This window comes from Carlito syrichta, unplaced genomic scaffold, assembly GCF_000164805.1.
Source record: "Carlito syrichta isolate Samal-C Ts95f unplaced genomic scaffold, Tarsius_syrichta-2.0.1 Scaffold308910, whole genome shotgun sequence".
Lineage (NCBI taxonomy): Eukaryota > Metazoa > Chordata > Mammalia > Primates > Tarsiidae > Carlito > Carlito syrichta.
In genome coordinates this window covers 301,380-319,722 of record NW_007253006.1, presented here as the reverse complement: position 1 = coordinate 319,722, position 18,343 = coordinate 301,380, and the positions used below count along the sequence as shown (strand labels likewise).

The 18,343-nt window shown below is 36.6% G+C and overlaps 1 protein-coding gene across 1 annotated transcript in view; it reads left to right on the top strand.

Moving 5' to 3' along the window:
- GRM5 (glutamate metabotropic receptor 5) overlaps positions 1-18,343 on the top strand; it is a 176,645-nt gene that overhangs the window by 134,845 nt on the left and 23,457 nt on the right. Inside the window, exon 7 of the mRNA XM_021716750.1 lies at positions 17,937-18,032. Within this exon, the coding sequence (XP_021572425.1) occupies positions 17,937-18,032 (96 nt within the window). The remainder of the gene's footprint in view (positions 1-17,936; positions 18,033-18,343) is intronic.

Here is an 18,343-nt window from a genome sequence, read left to right as displayed (position 1 = left end):
CTAGCTCCAATAAGTACACACTATTACCTTCATGTGTGACCTTTATAGTCTCTCAAATGTGTTATCATATTATTTTGTAAATTTTTTTTTTAAGTATGAGAGGAAGATCAAAGTAAGCTGTTAATAAAGAGCATGAAACTTGGAAATAAAACACCTGGTTCCTTGTCCCATTTCTGTGACATAGTAGTTGTAAGGCTTTGGCCAGATTGGGACACTGTCAGAGCCACAGGTCTGAGGGTTGGAGATAACTGTTACATTTCTGATTTTGTCAAGAAAAATAAACAACATAGGAAAAGTTTTTCTATAATATTGTAAATGTTATTCAAAAACATATTATGCCATAGTTTTTCTCTTCACTTTTTAGCTGCCAAGATCCAAAATTAGGACAGTTCTAAAAGGAATGTGGCAGTAAATCTGAAAAACAAAATGCAGTATGCTGTATTCTGCCTCATACATTTTCCCTAAGACATTTTAAAAGTATAAACTGTGTTTCTGAGTGATCACTAAAGATGTTACTTATGGGTAGGTGTTTGATTCAAGCTTTGCCTGAGGCCCCAAAGCTGAAATCTTGTCTGATGTTCAAGGAACCAATGTGGGAATAGGGTTGAATGTGCTCAAAGCTGCTACAAAGCTTTGTATTGGCACATAGGGGAAGCAGATACAATGACTAGAACAAAATTAAGATTAAAAACTTAAGTCAGAAGCATCCTGTCCAAAGCTAGGGAGGTAAAGGGAAAGAGAGGAATAAGAATGAGAAACTGGCTCCAAAAGTTGCCATAATCACCTCACATCAGAGGCCACCTGAGGAGAATTCCAAAATAATCCAGTAGGGCCAGGACCATGTTTACATGGATCAATCACCAACTAGTAAAAATAGTAAACACACAAAGACAACGAACTTCGTTTGCTTTATTTTGTTTTCCTTACACTTTCTTAGTCTAATAACAGAAAAGGTAACTGAGAAATAATATCTGTTTAAACATGCAAGCCAACGCCAATACTTCAAATGTATGTGACAAAAAGAATTTTCAGAGTCTGTATAAGGCTTCAGTGCTGTGCCTAATTTCCCATTATCTAATCAGTTTGATAAGGTAATGTTAAATAAGTAACTGGTTACGAGTATAATTAGCAGAGCTTCCAGTAAGTGACTAGGGTGTTTGCACCATGGTTATTAACAGCCATTGGGTTAGGCTTTCCCTAAGAGTGGATTATTGAGAAAATAGTACTTTGTTTTCCCCAATCTATCTTTCTCTTTTTTTGGTGTTCCATATAAATCTAACTTATGAAGCTCTCACATGTGTTTTATACAAATGGTACATAAAGAAAGGAATAATATTTAGAATAATACAAATGTCTAGATAAAAACAAAATATGTGTTGGTACTTACTTCTATAGGGTCTTCATAAACACACACACACACACACACACACACACACACACACAAATTATAAACGTTCAAACCTAAATAAATACCATAAATAACTTTAGAAATTCTTAGACTCAACCTTGGTAGAAAAAGTAACAAAACTGGCCAGATATAGTGGCTTATACCATGCTTTGGGAGGGTGAGGCAGGAGGATTGCTTGAAGCCAGGAATGAAAGAACAGCCTAGAAAACACATAGGGAGACCCTCTCTCTACAAAAAAGTTAAAAATTAACTGGGAGTGATAGTGCATGTATGTAGTTTTAACTATTTGAAAGTCTGAGGTGGGAAGATTACTTTAACCCAGTAGTCTGAGGATACAGTGAGCTAAGATGGCACGATTGTACTCCAGATTGGACAACAGAACAAGATCCTGACTCTTAAAAAAAAAGAAAGTAATTAAACCAAGTAAAGCAGATAGGAGATTTCTGCATTAGAGGATCTAAAACATGATTATAAGTGGTTTGCACAAAAGCAAGCAAATCACACAAAAGAATTTATGATACTAAAAATGCTAATTCGGTGTTTCAGAGGACACAGTGACTCAAGAACCTACCTATTTTAACCTTTCTACTATACCGTTTTTTGGAACATTGGCTGAGCTTCTCTTGTGCCTGCAACATGGTGATAGCATTGTCAGGTAATATACCCAGACAACTGTCCACAGCAAAAAGAGACTATGTTTTCCAGTGTTTTAGTGATATCACTAAATAAATTGTTCTTAGAAATTGTTCTCAAGGTCTTCTCCAGAAGACTCTTTCTCGTGATCATTGGCCAAAACTAATAAGTGAAATGGCAAGTGATCATTATCATTATCATCTTACTCTAATTAGCAACTACTTCCTAAAGGTAAGGATGAGACAGCTTAAGAAGAATGTTACTATGCAAAGGAGTGGTGAATCTATTTTTAAAAAATTATAATCGTTTATACAAACTTTTTGGCTTCAGTATTTCACAGCAGGCCAATCATTTTTTTCTATTTCTATATTTTTGCCTGTTCCACAAGCATCTTATCTTTCTTAGTCTGTTTGGGTTGCTATGACAATGGGAGGAAGAATCCCCCCCCAAAATAATTTATTTGTAACAAATTGTATATTTATTCTTATGTTTATACCTCAGTCACCATCAAAGTACCCCCCATTTGATCGCAATACACTTATAACAATACCTTTTCCACTGCTCAAAGAATTTTTGTACTCATCAATTTTGATGCCTTTTAGTGCTTCTGCCACTTTTTGTTTCACTTCTTCCACATCGGCAAAACATTTCCTTTTGAGGATTTTGTTCATCTAGGGAACAAAACAAACAAAAGCAAACAAACAAACAAAAAACACAGTTGCTCTGGGCGAGATCAGGTGTACAGGGAGGGTGGAGCATGGAGGTCATCCCAGTTTTGGTCAAAAACTGCTAAACACTCAGCACAGGGTGGGCAGGTGCACTCATAAATAACCCATCACAAAATGGGCAAATATGTTGGAAGAATCTCCCCCTCAAAATTCACTGAAGTTGAACCCAGTCTTTCACAACAATACTAGCTGGTAAACTGATGCCAACAGCTTTCCAGAACACTCACCTGGGGGAGGGCACCCTCATAATACCATAAACATGGTGATTAGAAACATCATTTATTTCTCAAGTTCTGGAGACTAGGAAGTGCAAGATCATGATGCTTGCACATTCAGTGGCTGGTGAGGTGGTGCCTTTGGGTTGTGTCCTCATGTAGTGGTGGGGCAAGGAATGTCTTTAAAGACATGAATCCCATTCACGAGGGGCCTGCCTCAATGGTCAGATCATTTCCCCAAGGTCTAACTTCCTGATGCCATCTCCTTGAGAGTTAGGATTTCAACATATAAATTTGAGGAGAGTACTAACATTCAGACTACTGCACTGTCCAAAGAGGCTGTTTCATTTTTCTAAACTTGAACTTTCACAAAACTCATATTCCACTCATTCTACTCTCATTGATTATCGCTGTGACTTTATCAAGAGGTCTAAGATCATCTAACATGCCAGCTGAAAATTTCTCCATAACTTGATTCCCCTTTTATTCATTCACTAAATAAATATTACCACACATAATATTCTAGGCACTGGGAAGATAGCAGTGAAGAAAATAGTACAAAATTCATGCCGTCATAAAACTTGCATTCTATTTGAGATTCCATTGGAGAAACAAAAATAAGTAAAATAAATAAGTAAAACATAAATTTATATTGGATGAGTGCTCCTGATAAAAGCAGGGAATGATAATAAGGACAGTGGAGTATAGTTTCTTTTTAAATAGGGTGGTCATGGCAGGATATATTGAAAAAGTGACATTTGGGCAAAAATTGAAGAGGTAAGCTTTAAGGATTTTTTAAAGAAAGCATTGATGGCAGAAGAAACAGCCAAAACAAAAACACTATAGTTGGAGGATGTCTGGTGTCTTCAAGCAGCAAGGAGATCTGTGTGGATGAAACAGTGCAAGCAAAGGAGAAAAAGTGAGTTATGAGATCAGAGACGCAGTGGGAGAGTGGAGAGACAATGCAGGCATTTGTAAACTATTCTACAAAATTTAGAATTGACTCAAAAAATAGGTAACTAATTGAGAGTGTGAGCAGAGGAGTAATATGAAAAGATTTTTGTTTTGACAGAATTGTTCTGCTTGTGGGGTAGATTGGATTGGGTTGGATTGAGGTTGGAGGAAGCTAGTAAGGACAGAAGCAAAACTAGTTTAGAAAGCTATTACAATCTTAAAAAGCTGATGATGGCTTGAACCATTATAGCAAATACTAGTGATAAATGGTCAGAGTCTAGGTATATTTTAAAGGTGGAGGTTACAGTATTTACTGACCGATTACAATGTGCAATTGAAAACGTGTTCTTTCTACTTTTTTCCTAAAATAATTTTATCTCAAAACTCTCTACATTAGTTATAATTTTCCTCAAACATCTTTAATCTATTTTCTCAATCTCTTGGCTAAAGTCTATAAAATATCTTCAGTTTACACTTATGCTTAAAACCAAAACAAGGCCAGATGTAGTGGCTGTAATCCCACTACTTTGGGAGGTTGAGGTGGAAGAATTGCCTGAACCCCAGAAGTCAAGGCTATGATGAGCTGTGATCATGCTACCGCACTCTAGCCTGGGCATCAAAATGAGACTCCAAATCAAAAACAAACAAACAAATAATAACAAAGCACCTTGGTGATTTGATAACCCTTCAGGTCACCTTTCTATTTTATTTCATTCATTTATTCATATAGGCATTCCCTCAGAAAATGTTTGCCGAGGGCTTACATAATGCAGGCACCATGTTTAAGGTTTATTTTCTTTATTTTTTATTTTTTATTTTTCCTATTTTTTTTTTTTGAGTTGGAGTCTCACTCTGTCACCCAGACTGGAGTGCAGTGGCCACTCCCGGTCACCACAGCCTTGACTTGCTGGGCTCCAGCTATCCTTCCGCCTCAGCCTTCCAAGTAGCTGGAAATACAAGCGTGCGCTACCACGCCCGGCTAATTTTTTGATTTACTGTAGAAATGAGGTCTCGCCAAGTTGCTCACGCAGGTCTCGAACCCACGGGCTCAGGCAATACACTCACCTCGGCCTTCCAAAGCACGGGAGTACTGGCTGAGCCACTGAGCCCAGTAAGGTTTATTCACCTTGATCATTTTTTCGAACTTCTCTGGACTTCCTGGTTTATGCCAAAGCTTAGTCTTAAAACTCTGCCATCTTTACTGCAATTTTGATTCAAACATCTCTTATAGAATTTTACTTGACATTCAGAGTAACTTGTCCCGTAACTAATTCAGTTGTCTCTCACTCAATAACTTTTACTTACTTTTTTTGACACTTTAACCAAAAAGACTCTTTTCCTCCCATATAACTTTTCTCTGCTCATATCATACCTATATTCTGAAGAACAGAAAGTAGTTGAGGAAAAAGAGGATTTAAATTTCCTTTGTAAATAGAATGCACTTATAATGGTTTAAATGAGAGATTTTCTTGAAGAACATACTCCTACCCACTTATGCCCCAGACTTACCCTCCTGCCTCATTACTGTCCATTCCAGATTGAGTTGCTAAAATTTACACATAAAGCATATGTGAAATATGCAACATTTTCCAACTCTCTTTTACAGACTTCTTAGAGAGATTATGCTGATTCTATTTTTTTCTGAATAGTTTAAAACATAACAGCATAAAAGTAAAACATGCCGTGGTTTCTACACATTTGAGAAAATATCTCCCTGTGGATTTTATGAAGTTGAATGGCAGCTAGGTTGAAAATGGAAAATGAGTTGGTGCTGAAAGAGTTCACAAGGATTAAACCCTTCAAGGCGCAGAGGATGGAGCATAGCAGAAGTTAGCATGGAAGAGAGAGTGACAACAAAAATTACTTCTCAAGACAATTTTATCTGTTGGAAAAACAAAACCTTGAGCAGAATAGTCAACAAAACTGTGGAGTCAGAGAATAGTGCCTCTGGTACCTTTAGCTTTCTTGTTTACTATTCCTTTCTCCCTTCACTATTGAGACCTCTGGAATCTTTAAGCTCTCTTTCCCCACTCATCTTTAGCCAAATATGTTCTCAGAGAGTCTGCAAGATCTATCAAAACACATTCTTCTAAACCATGCCATGGGATATCTACTCACAACAGCATTTGCATCATGATTGACATCACTCATGGAGGATGGAAAACCTCTGCTCCATGGCATTAAGGAAAGCTGAGGGGCAAATTCACCAATGGAATCTTCCTAGCATCTCAGAAATAGTGTCATTTTGGGAAATTCCACTTATACACATCCACTGGACCGTCCCTTCCAAACCATTTAAAGGTCTTATCTATAATCCCTCTTTGAGGATAAAACCCCTTCATCTTCAACCTCTTCACTAAACATTCAATTTACTGTCCTTTTTTAAAAAAGTAACTGAAACCTAGTTTCCTTTTAAGGACATCTCTCACCCTATAACTTTTTCAAATAAGGTTACTTATTCTTCCATCACTCATCACGTGTTCCACAGGCCATGGAGGTGGGGTTCCACAACTCAGTGCTGCTTCCAAGTGCACTCCACATCCATACCCGTAGAAGTGCCAACATCAATAAATGCTGACTCAGTTGAGATGCAGGACATCTAGTTATCCACCTACCTTTTCACTTGGTTTATAACTTCTACCAACTTCTGGGAAAAGAATTTCTATCACCCAAGCTCCACTATCCTTCTGAGTAAATTTAGTGTCCTTGTAAAGGACAAACCATTACTCTAGCTCCCTCCATCCCCATTCTAGCCATATTTTTCCTGACCACTCACTTAAACTTATTATCTCAAACACACTCACATACAGCAACTTTGTTTCCAATACCAAATTCTTCTTTTATTCCAGCTTCAGGCATTATTCCTCCTGTACCTGCTATTTTGTCTAATAAATACATTAATTCTTTAAATTTAATGAGTTTGCCATTTCATTCTGGACTCATTTACCCATTCTGGATAACATAACCAATATAGAAATGTCAGTAAGTCAATGTTTAGTAGATATTGGCAAGAAAGAGGAAATTAAGTAAAGAAATGAAATTTTTATTTAAATCATTATATTACATTTACTATCAAATCCTGAGTGATTCTTACCACCACATCATTTAGATTTATCAGATGAGTATGGGTCCTTAGAAAACTGAATGACGAGGAGCTAGAATTTTCAGGTGAACAGAACACAAAAGAAGGCAGTAGTTGTGATCTTAATATTAGAAAGAATATGCTTTAAGCTATCAAAAATTTTAAAAGTTATGGAAGATCACTACATAATGATAAAAGGTTTAATCCATCAACAAGAAATATCCATCTTAAACATATATGCACTCGACATAGGAGCACCAACCTTTATAAAGCAATTCCAGGTTAACTAAAAAAGAGATATTGACTCTAACACTATCGTAGCTGGGAACTTAAATACCCCACTATCAACCCTAGATAGATCATCGAGGCAAAAAGTCAACAAGGAGATCTGGACTCTCAACTTGACACTTGACCAAATAGACTTAATAAATATCTACAGAATACTCCACCCAACAACCATGGAATATATTATACTCATCACCACATGGAACATACTCCAAGACTGACCACATCCTTAGCCATAGATCAAGTATAAACAAATTTGATAAAATTGAAATACTGCCATGCACCTTCTCAGATCATAGGAGAATAAAAATAAATATCAACAACAACAAAGCTACCCCCAAACCCACAAAGACGTGGACACTAAACAGTATGATGCTGAACAATGCCTGGGTCAACATGAAACTCAAAGAAGAAATTAAAAGATTTCTGGAAACAAATGAAAATAAAGACACATCTTACAAAACCTCTGGGATGCCATGAAAACAGTACAGAGAGGGAAATTCATTTCTTTACGAACACACATCAAGAAAATGGAAAGCTCACATGTTAACAGCCTAGCAAATCACCTAAAGGAGTTGGAAAGATAAGACTACCAAAATCCTAACTTCAGCAGCAGAATCCAGATCATCAAAGTCAAAGCCCAAATGCAGACCATAGAAAACAAAAATATCATAGAAAAAAATCAATGAAACAGAAAACTGGTTCTTTGAAAGGATAAACAATATTGATGGACCCCCTTAGTCAGATTGACCAAGAAAAAGAGAGAAAAAGCTCAAATACGGTGGCTCAGCCTGTAATCCCGTGCCTTTGGAAGGCTGAGGTGAGTGGACTGCCTGAGCCCACAGATTCGAGACCCGCCTGGGCAGGCGAGACCTTATCTCTACAATAAATCAAAAAAATTAGTCGGGCGTGGTAGCGCACGCCTGTAGTTTCAGCTACTTGGAAGGCTGAGGCGGAAGGATCGCCAGAGCACAGCAGGTCGAGGCTGCAGTGGCCAGGAGCAGCCACTGCACTCCAGTCTGGGCGACAGTGAGACTCCAACTCAAAAAAAAAAAAGCTCAAATAAACACAATCAGAAATCCAAAAGATCAAATTACAACATACTCTAAAGAAATGCAAAAAATTACCAGAGATTATGATGCACACCTGTATGGAAACAAACTCAAAAACCTAAATGAAATGGAGTACTTTCTGACATTACACAACCACGCAGCGTTGAAACAAGAAATTGACACTTCAAATAGACCAGTAACAACCCAGGAAATCAACTCCATCATACGAAAGCTACCCACAAAAAAAAAAGTTTTGGACCAGGTGGCTTTCCAGCAGAGTTCTACAAAATATACAAGGAAGAGTTGATACCAACACTATTTACCATAATACTATAAGAAAGGGATTGGCCGTAGCGGTATAATGCTGGGATGGTGGTGGGGGGACACAACATCAGTAAAGGTACCCGATCTCAAACCCGGCAAAGTAGAGATCAAAAGGAGGCCCAAATTTTACCTATAAGATGACCACATGCATACCTAATCCTGAATTGTACTCCACATCTTGAACATAAAATGTTAAAATTATTTTTGAAAAAGTATGCCAAGTAATGGAGAAAGATAGAACTCTCCCCAAATCATTTTATGAAGCTAACCTCACACTGACACCCAAACCAGATAAAGATCCAACAAAGAAACAGAACAACAGGCCAATATTCCTGATGAACATAGATGCAAAAATACTCAACAAGATTCTAGCAAATCGGATCCAACAATTTCAAAAATCATCCACCATGACCAAGTAGGCTTCATCCCCAGATGCAGGGCTGGATAAACATCCACATGTAAAAATAGGAATCACATGATTATATCATTATATAATATATAATCATTATTATATCATTAGACAGACACAGAAAAAGCTTTCAATAAAATCCAGCATCCCTTCTTGATAAATACCTTTGAACACCTAGGTATAGAGGGAACATAGCTCAAGATAGTAAGAGCCATCTATGAGAAACCCACAGCTAACATACTGCTAAACAGACAAAAACTGGAGTATTTCTCCTGAAAACTGGAATAAGACAAGGCTGCCCACTTTCACTGCTCCTATTCAACATAGTGTTGGAAATCCTAGCCAGAACAATCACATAAGAGAAGGAAATCAGGGGCACCCAAATAGGAAGAGAGGAATTCAAGTTATGGCTCTTTGCTGATGATAAGATTCTAAGCCTCGAAAATCCAAGAGAATCTGTCAAAAACCTTCTTGCACTGATAAAGGACTTTGGCAAATTCTCAGGGTACAAAATCAATATGCAAAGGATAATCGCATTCTTTTTTTTAAATCAGGAAATAGTGTGCAAAAGAGGAAGTCCACAGTTAGTCTCATTCTTATACACCAACAACAAGCAGACAGAGACCCAAATAAAAAGCACAGTCCCATTCACAATAGCACCAAAAAATATGAAACGCCTCAGCATCTTCCTAACCAGAGAAGTGAAATACCTTTACAACAAAAACTACAAAACACTGCTCAAATAAATCAAAGATGACATAAACAAATGGAAAAATATTCCATAGATTGGAAGAATCAACATTGTTAAGATGTCCATCCTATTCAAAGCATTCTACAGATTTAATGCAATACCTATTAAATTCCTAGCATTATTCTTCTCAGATCTGGAAACAACAATACAGAAACTCATATGGAAACATAAACGATCCGGAATAACCAAAATAATTCTTAGCAAAAAATTAAAGCAGCATCTTTACAATAAATCTCACACACACACACACACACACACACACACACACACAACTAGTCAGGCATAGTGGTAAGCATCTGTAGTTCCAGTTACTTGGAAGGCTGAGGCAGAGGGATTGCAGGTCAAGGCTTTGGTGGCCATGAGCGTGCCGCTGCACTCCAGCCTGGGCGATAAGAGGAAGACTGCAACACACACACATACACAAAAGCAGGAGGTGTCACACTTTCAGACTTTAAACTTTATTATAAGGCTATAATAATCAATACAGCCTGGTACTGGTACAAATACAGCATACAGAACAATGGAACAGAATAGAGATTCTGGAAGCAAAACCTCAATTTCTCAACCAACTCATCTTCAACAAAGCCTCCACTAACAACCACTAGGGAAGGGAGACCCTATTCAGTAAATAGTGCTGAGTAAACTGGCTGACCTCATACAGAAGATTAAAACAAGACTCCTACCTACCACCATACACAAAAATCAACTCTAAATGGGCCAAAGACCTAAACGTGAAACCTCAAACTATAAGAACCTTAGAAAATGCAGGAGATACCCTGATGGAAATTGGAACTGGCAATCAATTTCTGATCAAAACTCCAAATGCCCATCCCATAAGACATAAGATAGACAAGTAAGACCTCATCAAACTGAAAAGTTTCTGCAAAGCAAAAGAAACCATCATGAGAGCAGGAAAACAACCCACAGAATAGGAAAAAAATTTGCCAACTGTATATCTGACAAAGGCCTAACATCTAGAATCTACAAGGAACTCAAAGTTGCCAAAAAGAAAAAAAAAACAAACAGACCTATTAAAAAGTAAGCAAAAGATATGAATAAACACTTCTCAAAAGAAGATGTATGCACAGCCAACAGATACATGAAAAAATGCTCAGCCTCACTAGTCATCAAAGAAATGCAAATTTAAAAAACTACAATACTATCTAACTCCAGTCATGATAGCCATCATCAATAACTCAAAATACAACAGATGCTGGAGAGGATGCAGGGAAAAGAGAACAATTCTACACTGTTGGTGGGAGTATAAACTAGTACAGCCTCTGTGGAAAACAGTATGGTGATTCCTAAGAGATCTAAAAATCGACTTCCCATATGATCCCACAATCCCCTTACTGGGAATATACCCAGAGGAACTCAAATCACTCGATGCAAAAGATACCTGCACAGGCATGTTTATTGCAGCATTATTCGCAATAGCAAAACATGGAACCAACTGTGTTACTCATAAAAAGAGGACTAGATTTTTAAAAATGGAACATATACATGATGCATGATGGAATATTATGCAGCCATAAAGAAGGATAAAATTATGAACTTTGCATCAACTTGTATGGACTTAGAGGCTGTAATACTGAGTGATCTATCACAGAAACAAATAACTGAGTATCACACGTTCTCACTCATAAGCAGACATTGAACAATTATAGTAATACTATAAGAAAGGGATTGGTAGTAGTGGGAAACTGGTGGGGGGAGGGGCAGGATTGGCAGTAGTGGGGAAATGCCAGGGGAGGGGGGCACACTTCATCAACAAGGGTATCTGCATAATGAACATTTGTATACCTAACCCTGAGTTGTACCCCACATATTTAAAATACAATAATTTTTAATTGAACAAAAGGTATGAATAGACATTTCTCAACAGAAGACATACAAGCAGCCAATAGATACAGGGAAAAATGCTCAGCTTCACAAATTATCAAGAAAATGGAAATTAAAACCACACTGAGATACCACCTAATTCCAGTCAGGATGGCTATCACCAATAACTCAAAAAACTACAGATGCTGGAGAGGATGTGTAATAAAGGGAATGCCTTTATACTGTTGGTGGAAGTGCAAACTAGTACAGCCTATGTGGAAAACAGAGTGGCGATTCCTAAAAGTTCAAAAACTGACCTTCCATACGACCCAACAATCCTCCTTCTGGGAATATACTCAGAGCAACTCAAATCACTCTATGAAAAAGCTTCTTGCACATACATGTTTATTTTGCAGCACTATTCACAACAGTGAAAACATGGAACCAGCCATTCTATCCCTTGAAAGTAGACTGGATTTTTAAAATGTGGAAAATATATACAATGGAATATTACACAGTCATAAAGAAGGACAACATTATGAACTTTGCAGCAACTTGGTTGAATTTAGAGTCTATAATACTCAATGATCTATCACAGAAACAATGAATTGAGTACCACATGTTCTTACTCATAAGCAGACCCTGAACAATTACTGTAATACTATAAGAAAGGGATTGGCAGTAGTGGGGAACTGCCCAGGGGTGGGGGAGGATGCACACCTCATTAATAAGGGTATCTTGTCTTAAACCAGGTAATGTGTGGTCCAAAATGAGAACCAAACTTTACCTGTACAGTGGCCATTTGTATACCTAACCCTGAAATGTACCCATCTTTAAAATAAAAATAAAAAAGAGGAGCTAGAGCTTCTGGATAAAGAAGGTACAGAAAGAACATTCAAACAAACTAAACAGATATTCAGGGAAGACAGCTAAACCTTGTTTCAGAACAAGTCCTTCTAAAATGTATTAAACTATTGTGAGAGTTTCTCATGTAAAGCTTCTGGCATATAAACCAAAGGGTCAAAGCTGTATTGAGCACAGATCTAGAAATCTAGAGTTTCTAAGAAAAACATCAGAATAAAGAGCCTTGAACTCAATATTAAGCATGTACAAGGCACTCACTAAATATTTTGAGAAAATGCTTACATTAACAGATAGAAGTTTTTGAACAGGCAGAATGAGTAAGCCTATAAGCCCATTATCTCCACTGACTACAGTCTACCTGTTCCCTCTGAGCACTTTGAACCATTTTCATTGCATTTGCAACAAATTTGCATCTGTATGCTATCAGTTCCCTGGGTTATAACAACCCTCTAACCTCGAGATCTTTACACCCATATGTCTACTGAATAATGTCACTTGGATTTCCCACCATCATCTCAAACTCAGTATTCCAAAATGAAGACTTTTTTATTTCCCTCAATATACCTCTTTTCCCGTATTTTCTTAACTCAGTTAATTATACCACTCAACAGAGTAACTGAAGTAGCATTCTATGCATCTCTCTTTTACACACATCATCTAATGATTCCTACTCATTTTGCCTTCTAAATAGTTTTCAATCTGTACTCTACTTTTCATTCAATATTCACCACCCTAAGGCATTATCTCATCATCTCTAACATGAATTATGACAGTAATATCTGTCTATCTCTAGCTTAGTTCTCTCAAGTCCTAGAATTTTATCTAAATGTCGACTTTGATCATGTTTTTTTCTAGGGTAAAAATCTCATAGTAAAAACTTACAACCTACTGGTATATTCATCATCTTTTACATACCTCTCTATCTGCATTCTCCTTTTTACCTTCTCTTACTTTACACTTAAGTTATTGCAATAAAAAACACTAAACAGCGTTCTCCCATGTACGCCACGCTGCTAAGCCTCTCCACATGTCACACTTAATTTTTCTTGTCCCTACCTGCCCACCTTCTTACAGCATATTTCTATTCATCTTTTAAAATTGATCTTAGGCATCATATCTCACTGAAGTTTTCCCTGCTGCTCCAGTATGGGTTAGGTATCCCTTCTTGTATTTGTTTCTATAATAAAACATCTTACATTGTTTGGAAATTGTTTTCATTTTATCCTCCCACTCAAGACTGAACTTATCAATGACATAGTTACCCATGTGTTCCTTATCACAGTATCTGGTACATAGAGTGTTCAGTAAATGGTTTCAAATCCTGTAAACTAAACCTGTGTAGTTCATGTATAGGGACCCAGATGGAGTAAATTTTAATGACCTAGCACTAGATCCTCCACTGGTTGTTCTTGTCACCTCTGCTACTTAACTTGCAAAGTGAGTTCAAGAAAAAGTAAATAATAAGCTTTTGTAGTTTTGTTTTTAAATGTACTAACACTGTTACCCTGAGAAAACTTAAATGGAAATAATATGAATTTTAGAATCAGAGAGACCTGATTTCTAACCTTGGTTCTCCTATTCATATGCTGTATTAGCTTGGGTTTACTGATACAGATCCTGAGTGTCTGTCTCTTCGGAATGAGGATAGTAGCACCTACTTTGTAAGGTTTGTATAATTGAGAATAATTTTTTAAAATCCTGACACATTCAATATTCTATCATTATTATTATTATTTCAATTATAACTGAATTAATTATAGTGAAATAAGCATTTCATTTGAAAAATGAGTAAATATGTGCAAGGCACTATTTTAAGTATGTATGTTGCAAGTATATGTGTATTGTGTAAGTGTCTAAAAGATATAATAACAGGGCACAGTGGCTCAAGCCTGTAATCCCAGCACTTTGAGAGGCCGAAGCTAGAGGATTGCCTGAGCCCATGTATAGGGATACAGATGAAGGAGTAAATTTTAATGGTCTAGCACTAGATCCTCCACTGGTTTTCTTGTCACCTCTGCTACTTCCTTGCAATGTAAGGTCAAGAAGAGAAAAGGTAAATAATAAGCTTTTGCAGTTTTGTTTTTAAATGTACTAACATTGTTACCCTGAAGAAACTTAAATGGAAATGGGGTTTGAGACCAGCCTGGGCAACTTGGCTAGACCTTGTCTCTACAATCAATCAAAAAATTAGCCAGGTATGGTGGTGCATTCCTGTGGTGCCAGCTACTTGGAAGACTGAGGCAGAAAGATCACCTGAGCCCAGCAGGTCAAGGCCACAGTGGTCGTGAATGTACCACTGCACTCCAGCCTGGACAACAGAGTGAGACTCTAACTCAAAAAAAAAAAAAAAAAAAAAAAAAGATTATAAATGCACTATATAAAAGTGAAATTTTTAACTTGATATTTTATAAACTATAACTCTGATAATCTTAAACTGTTTTTAATTGACATTTCCATAGTTCTGAAATAAATACAACTGGAAAGAATTGTACATGTACAGTGGAGACTACAAAAGGGTTATTAGTTACTTTGAACAGTCCATTATTGGTGAATAGAATAATGGATAACTGAATGAATGAATAAAAATATGGTCTATTTATGTATCTGGTGAACATAATTAAGCTGTAATTACAGTCATAGACAGGCAAAAAGGTCCCATTTGAAAGTACAGATGAGCTTCCCATTCTCTGTGAATGCCATGTTCATCTCTCCTCGAAGCTTCCAAAAAGTCTAAGGTATCTCTCCACTTATTACAAGGAGTATCTGTTGTTTTTGTTGTTTGTTTTGGGGTTGATTGTTTTTTGGTTCAGGTTTTGTTTTCGGTGAAAGCTTTTACCAAAAGACGCCAAGTTTTAATTGAATGGGATGCTTAGCAACTATTTCATATTTCATGAACAGAGTCATCTGGCAGAATGTGTGTGGGCATGAGAGACAGAGAGGGACAGCTTATAAGACTGTATGTTTCTTAATTTATCTATGAAATATTTAAATGATTGTCAATTAGCCTAACAGAAAATATTTTAAAATATGTTAAGGAACTAAATGGCCATCAATAATTTATTATTATATCATTTATTTCCTTTTTTATTTTAAAAATGTGAGGTACAGTTCAGAGTTAGGTATACAGATGTTCATTATGCAGGTATCCTTGTTGATGAGGTGTGGCCCTCCTTCCCCAAGCAGAGTTCCACTTCTGCCAAATTTGTTTCCCCCACCCCTCCAGACAGTTTCCTGCTACTGCCAATCCTTTTCTTATAGCATTATGATAATTCTATCAATATTTTATTAATTTAAGTTGCAGAGCAGTATTTTGGTTATACAACCCAGTTCACAAATAAGCACAAAATATTTTGTTTTGAAATGTGGAGCCTCATTTGGTGATTAGTACTTCACAAATAATTATCTTCTAATGTATTTTATTTTGTAAAATAAAAGCTACTCAGTGTGGTTTGGTCTGGCGTTTTAGCACCTTTAACAAGGTCTTTAAGTTATTTTCCTCTCTTCTTTATGGCCTACATCTAGAATTTCTTGTGTACATACTTCTTCCCTTATCTTCTCCCACTATTCTGTGAGCTCTGTGAGGCAGAACTTGAAGATTATTTATAGCTACAGTACAAAGCCATTACCTAGAATTTAATAGTTGCTTAATCAATGTTGATTAAAGAAGTTAATCCATTACATCTATTTGGCTTGATATGATAAAAAATTTTTATTCAAATATTAGATATTTTAGCATTTAATTTTTAATTTTTTTACTTTTAGAAAAAAAATCAATGTTATTGATATTATTTACCAAAAATCCCATCTTTAATAGTATTAATGAGATGTAATTTACATATATCTTTTAACATTTTTAAAGGTTAAATTTACATTAAATGCTAGAGTTTGAGTTTTAAGAAATATATATATTATATATATATATATATAATATATATATGTACACACAGAGGTCTTGAAGAGAAAAAAATTAATAGGAAGCCCTCTATACCTAGACCAACGATGATCTTGACTTGTTTGCGTTTTGTTTTATATTATATTACATTTGAGAAAGTAGAAAAAGAAACTAAAAAGAACATGACTATATTTGGATAAACAAGTCTAATAATAACAATTCCCTTTATCACTGCCTGTTGAATACCAGGAACATGGATGAAGTGGTACCATATCAGACTCCAGTTTTATTATGGAAAAGGTAATTAAACCTTAAGCGCCTTGGGCCCCTGCAAGATCTACTGACAGTTATTGTCTAATGATGAGGCTTATGACTTTGGTGAAGTCAGCTAAGTAAATCTCAATTTCCTCATTTGGCAAATGGAAATAAAAGCTTTTAAAAAAAAAATCCTACTCCACAAAGTTAAAATGATGACAAAAAGATATTAGTTTTGTGAAAGCATGTTGGCTTAAAAAACTATCACTGGACTTTGGCCCCCTACCCTACATTGGGGAGGTGAATCTCCTCTTTCTCTCTCTTTCTCTAATTTTCTTTCTAAATAAACTATATTTTCTAAAAAGTAACAAACAAAAAACAACTATCATTGAAGTATAAGGACACATCTTTATGAATCATGTAGAAGACTAATTTGTAGATGCTCATAACTTACTTTAAATGAAATATCCAGTGCCTTCCAAGAGTGGTAAGCTGCCAATTCTAGTATGAAAGCTGTTTGAGTCACGCTCTAAAATGCAGACAACCCAATACCGACTGTCAAAATTTCAGCTTAATGGTTATAGAAAACTTTCATATTCAAGGAATAAGTCATCTCTTCTGTTATTGCTAAAGATTAATATAATATTCAGAATAGTATACTCAATGAAGGTTTGTTAATAATAAGGATTAGTTTTTAAAAAAAAACCTGGTAATTGAAGGCAATACATTATGTTGGCTAAAGTGTGAGTTCTAAACTTAGACTCCCTGTGTTCATAATCCCATCCAACCACCTACTTCGTGTCTTTGAACAATTTACTTAATCCCTGCAATTTTAGGTTTCCTCATTAGCAAAATGACAATAATAATGAAGCCTCTGCCACAAGGCTGTTGTCAGGATAAAATTTAGGTAAATTTCTAGTACAGCGTCTGAAACATGGTAAGCACTAAATGAATTCTAACTTATTTATATACCTATTTTTCTAAGATGGTAGGAATTGATTCCCTTACCATTGACTATTAAATGTGCTGAATTCACAGATTAATAGGCAATGTGGGTTACATGTGGTTTAACCAAGAATTGACAAAATTGTCCTCAAAGTTGCCTATGAACCACCATAGTAATCTAATAAGTGTTACAGCTCTGCCATTGCAAAAAAAAGCAGAAATCTTTGTTTTGGCACAGTCACGGCCCTTCCTCAGACTGGCAGTTAAGCACACAATCACGTCTTTCTGTTTGCTCCTGTCCTTGTTCATGCTCACCAGGTACAAAGACAGGAGACTGGCCCAGCACAAGTCGGAAATAGAGTGTTTCACCCCCAAAGGGAGTATGGGGAATGGTGGGAGAGCCACAATGAGCAGGTAAGCAAACTAAGCGGCCTGAGATGGTGTGAAATAAATGTATGCAAGCTAGAGGAACAGGTGGCTCCCTGGTCTGGGTCCTCACTCAACTGTGCATCCCATACAGTGTTGTCCAACTTGGGCCACTTCTGGTTTTCTGTGTGTGTTTGATTTGCAAAACCCATGCCGTCCTCATGTGAAGTAATGGGAGCCTCCTGTCCCAGACGCTGCTGTTTCCCAGGGTTGTGCGCTTTGCATGTCTGAAGGCTTAGTTCACAGTCAGTTCTCCCATGGGTTTTAACTTATTGGTCAAATGGTTTTGGAGTTTGCAA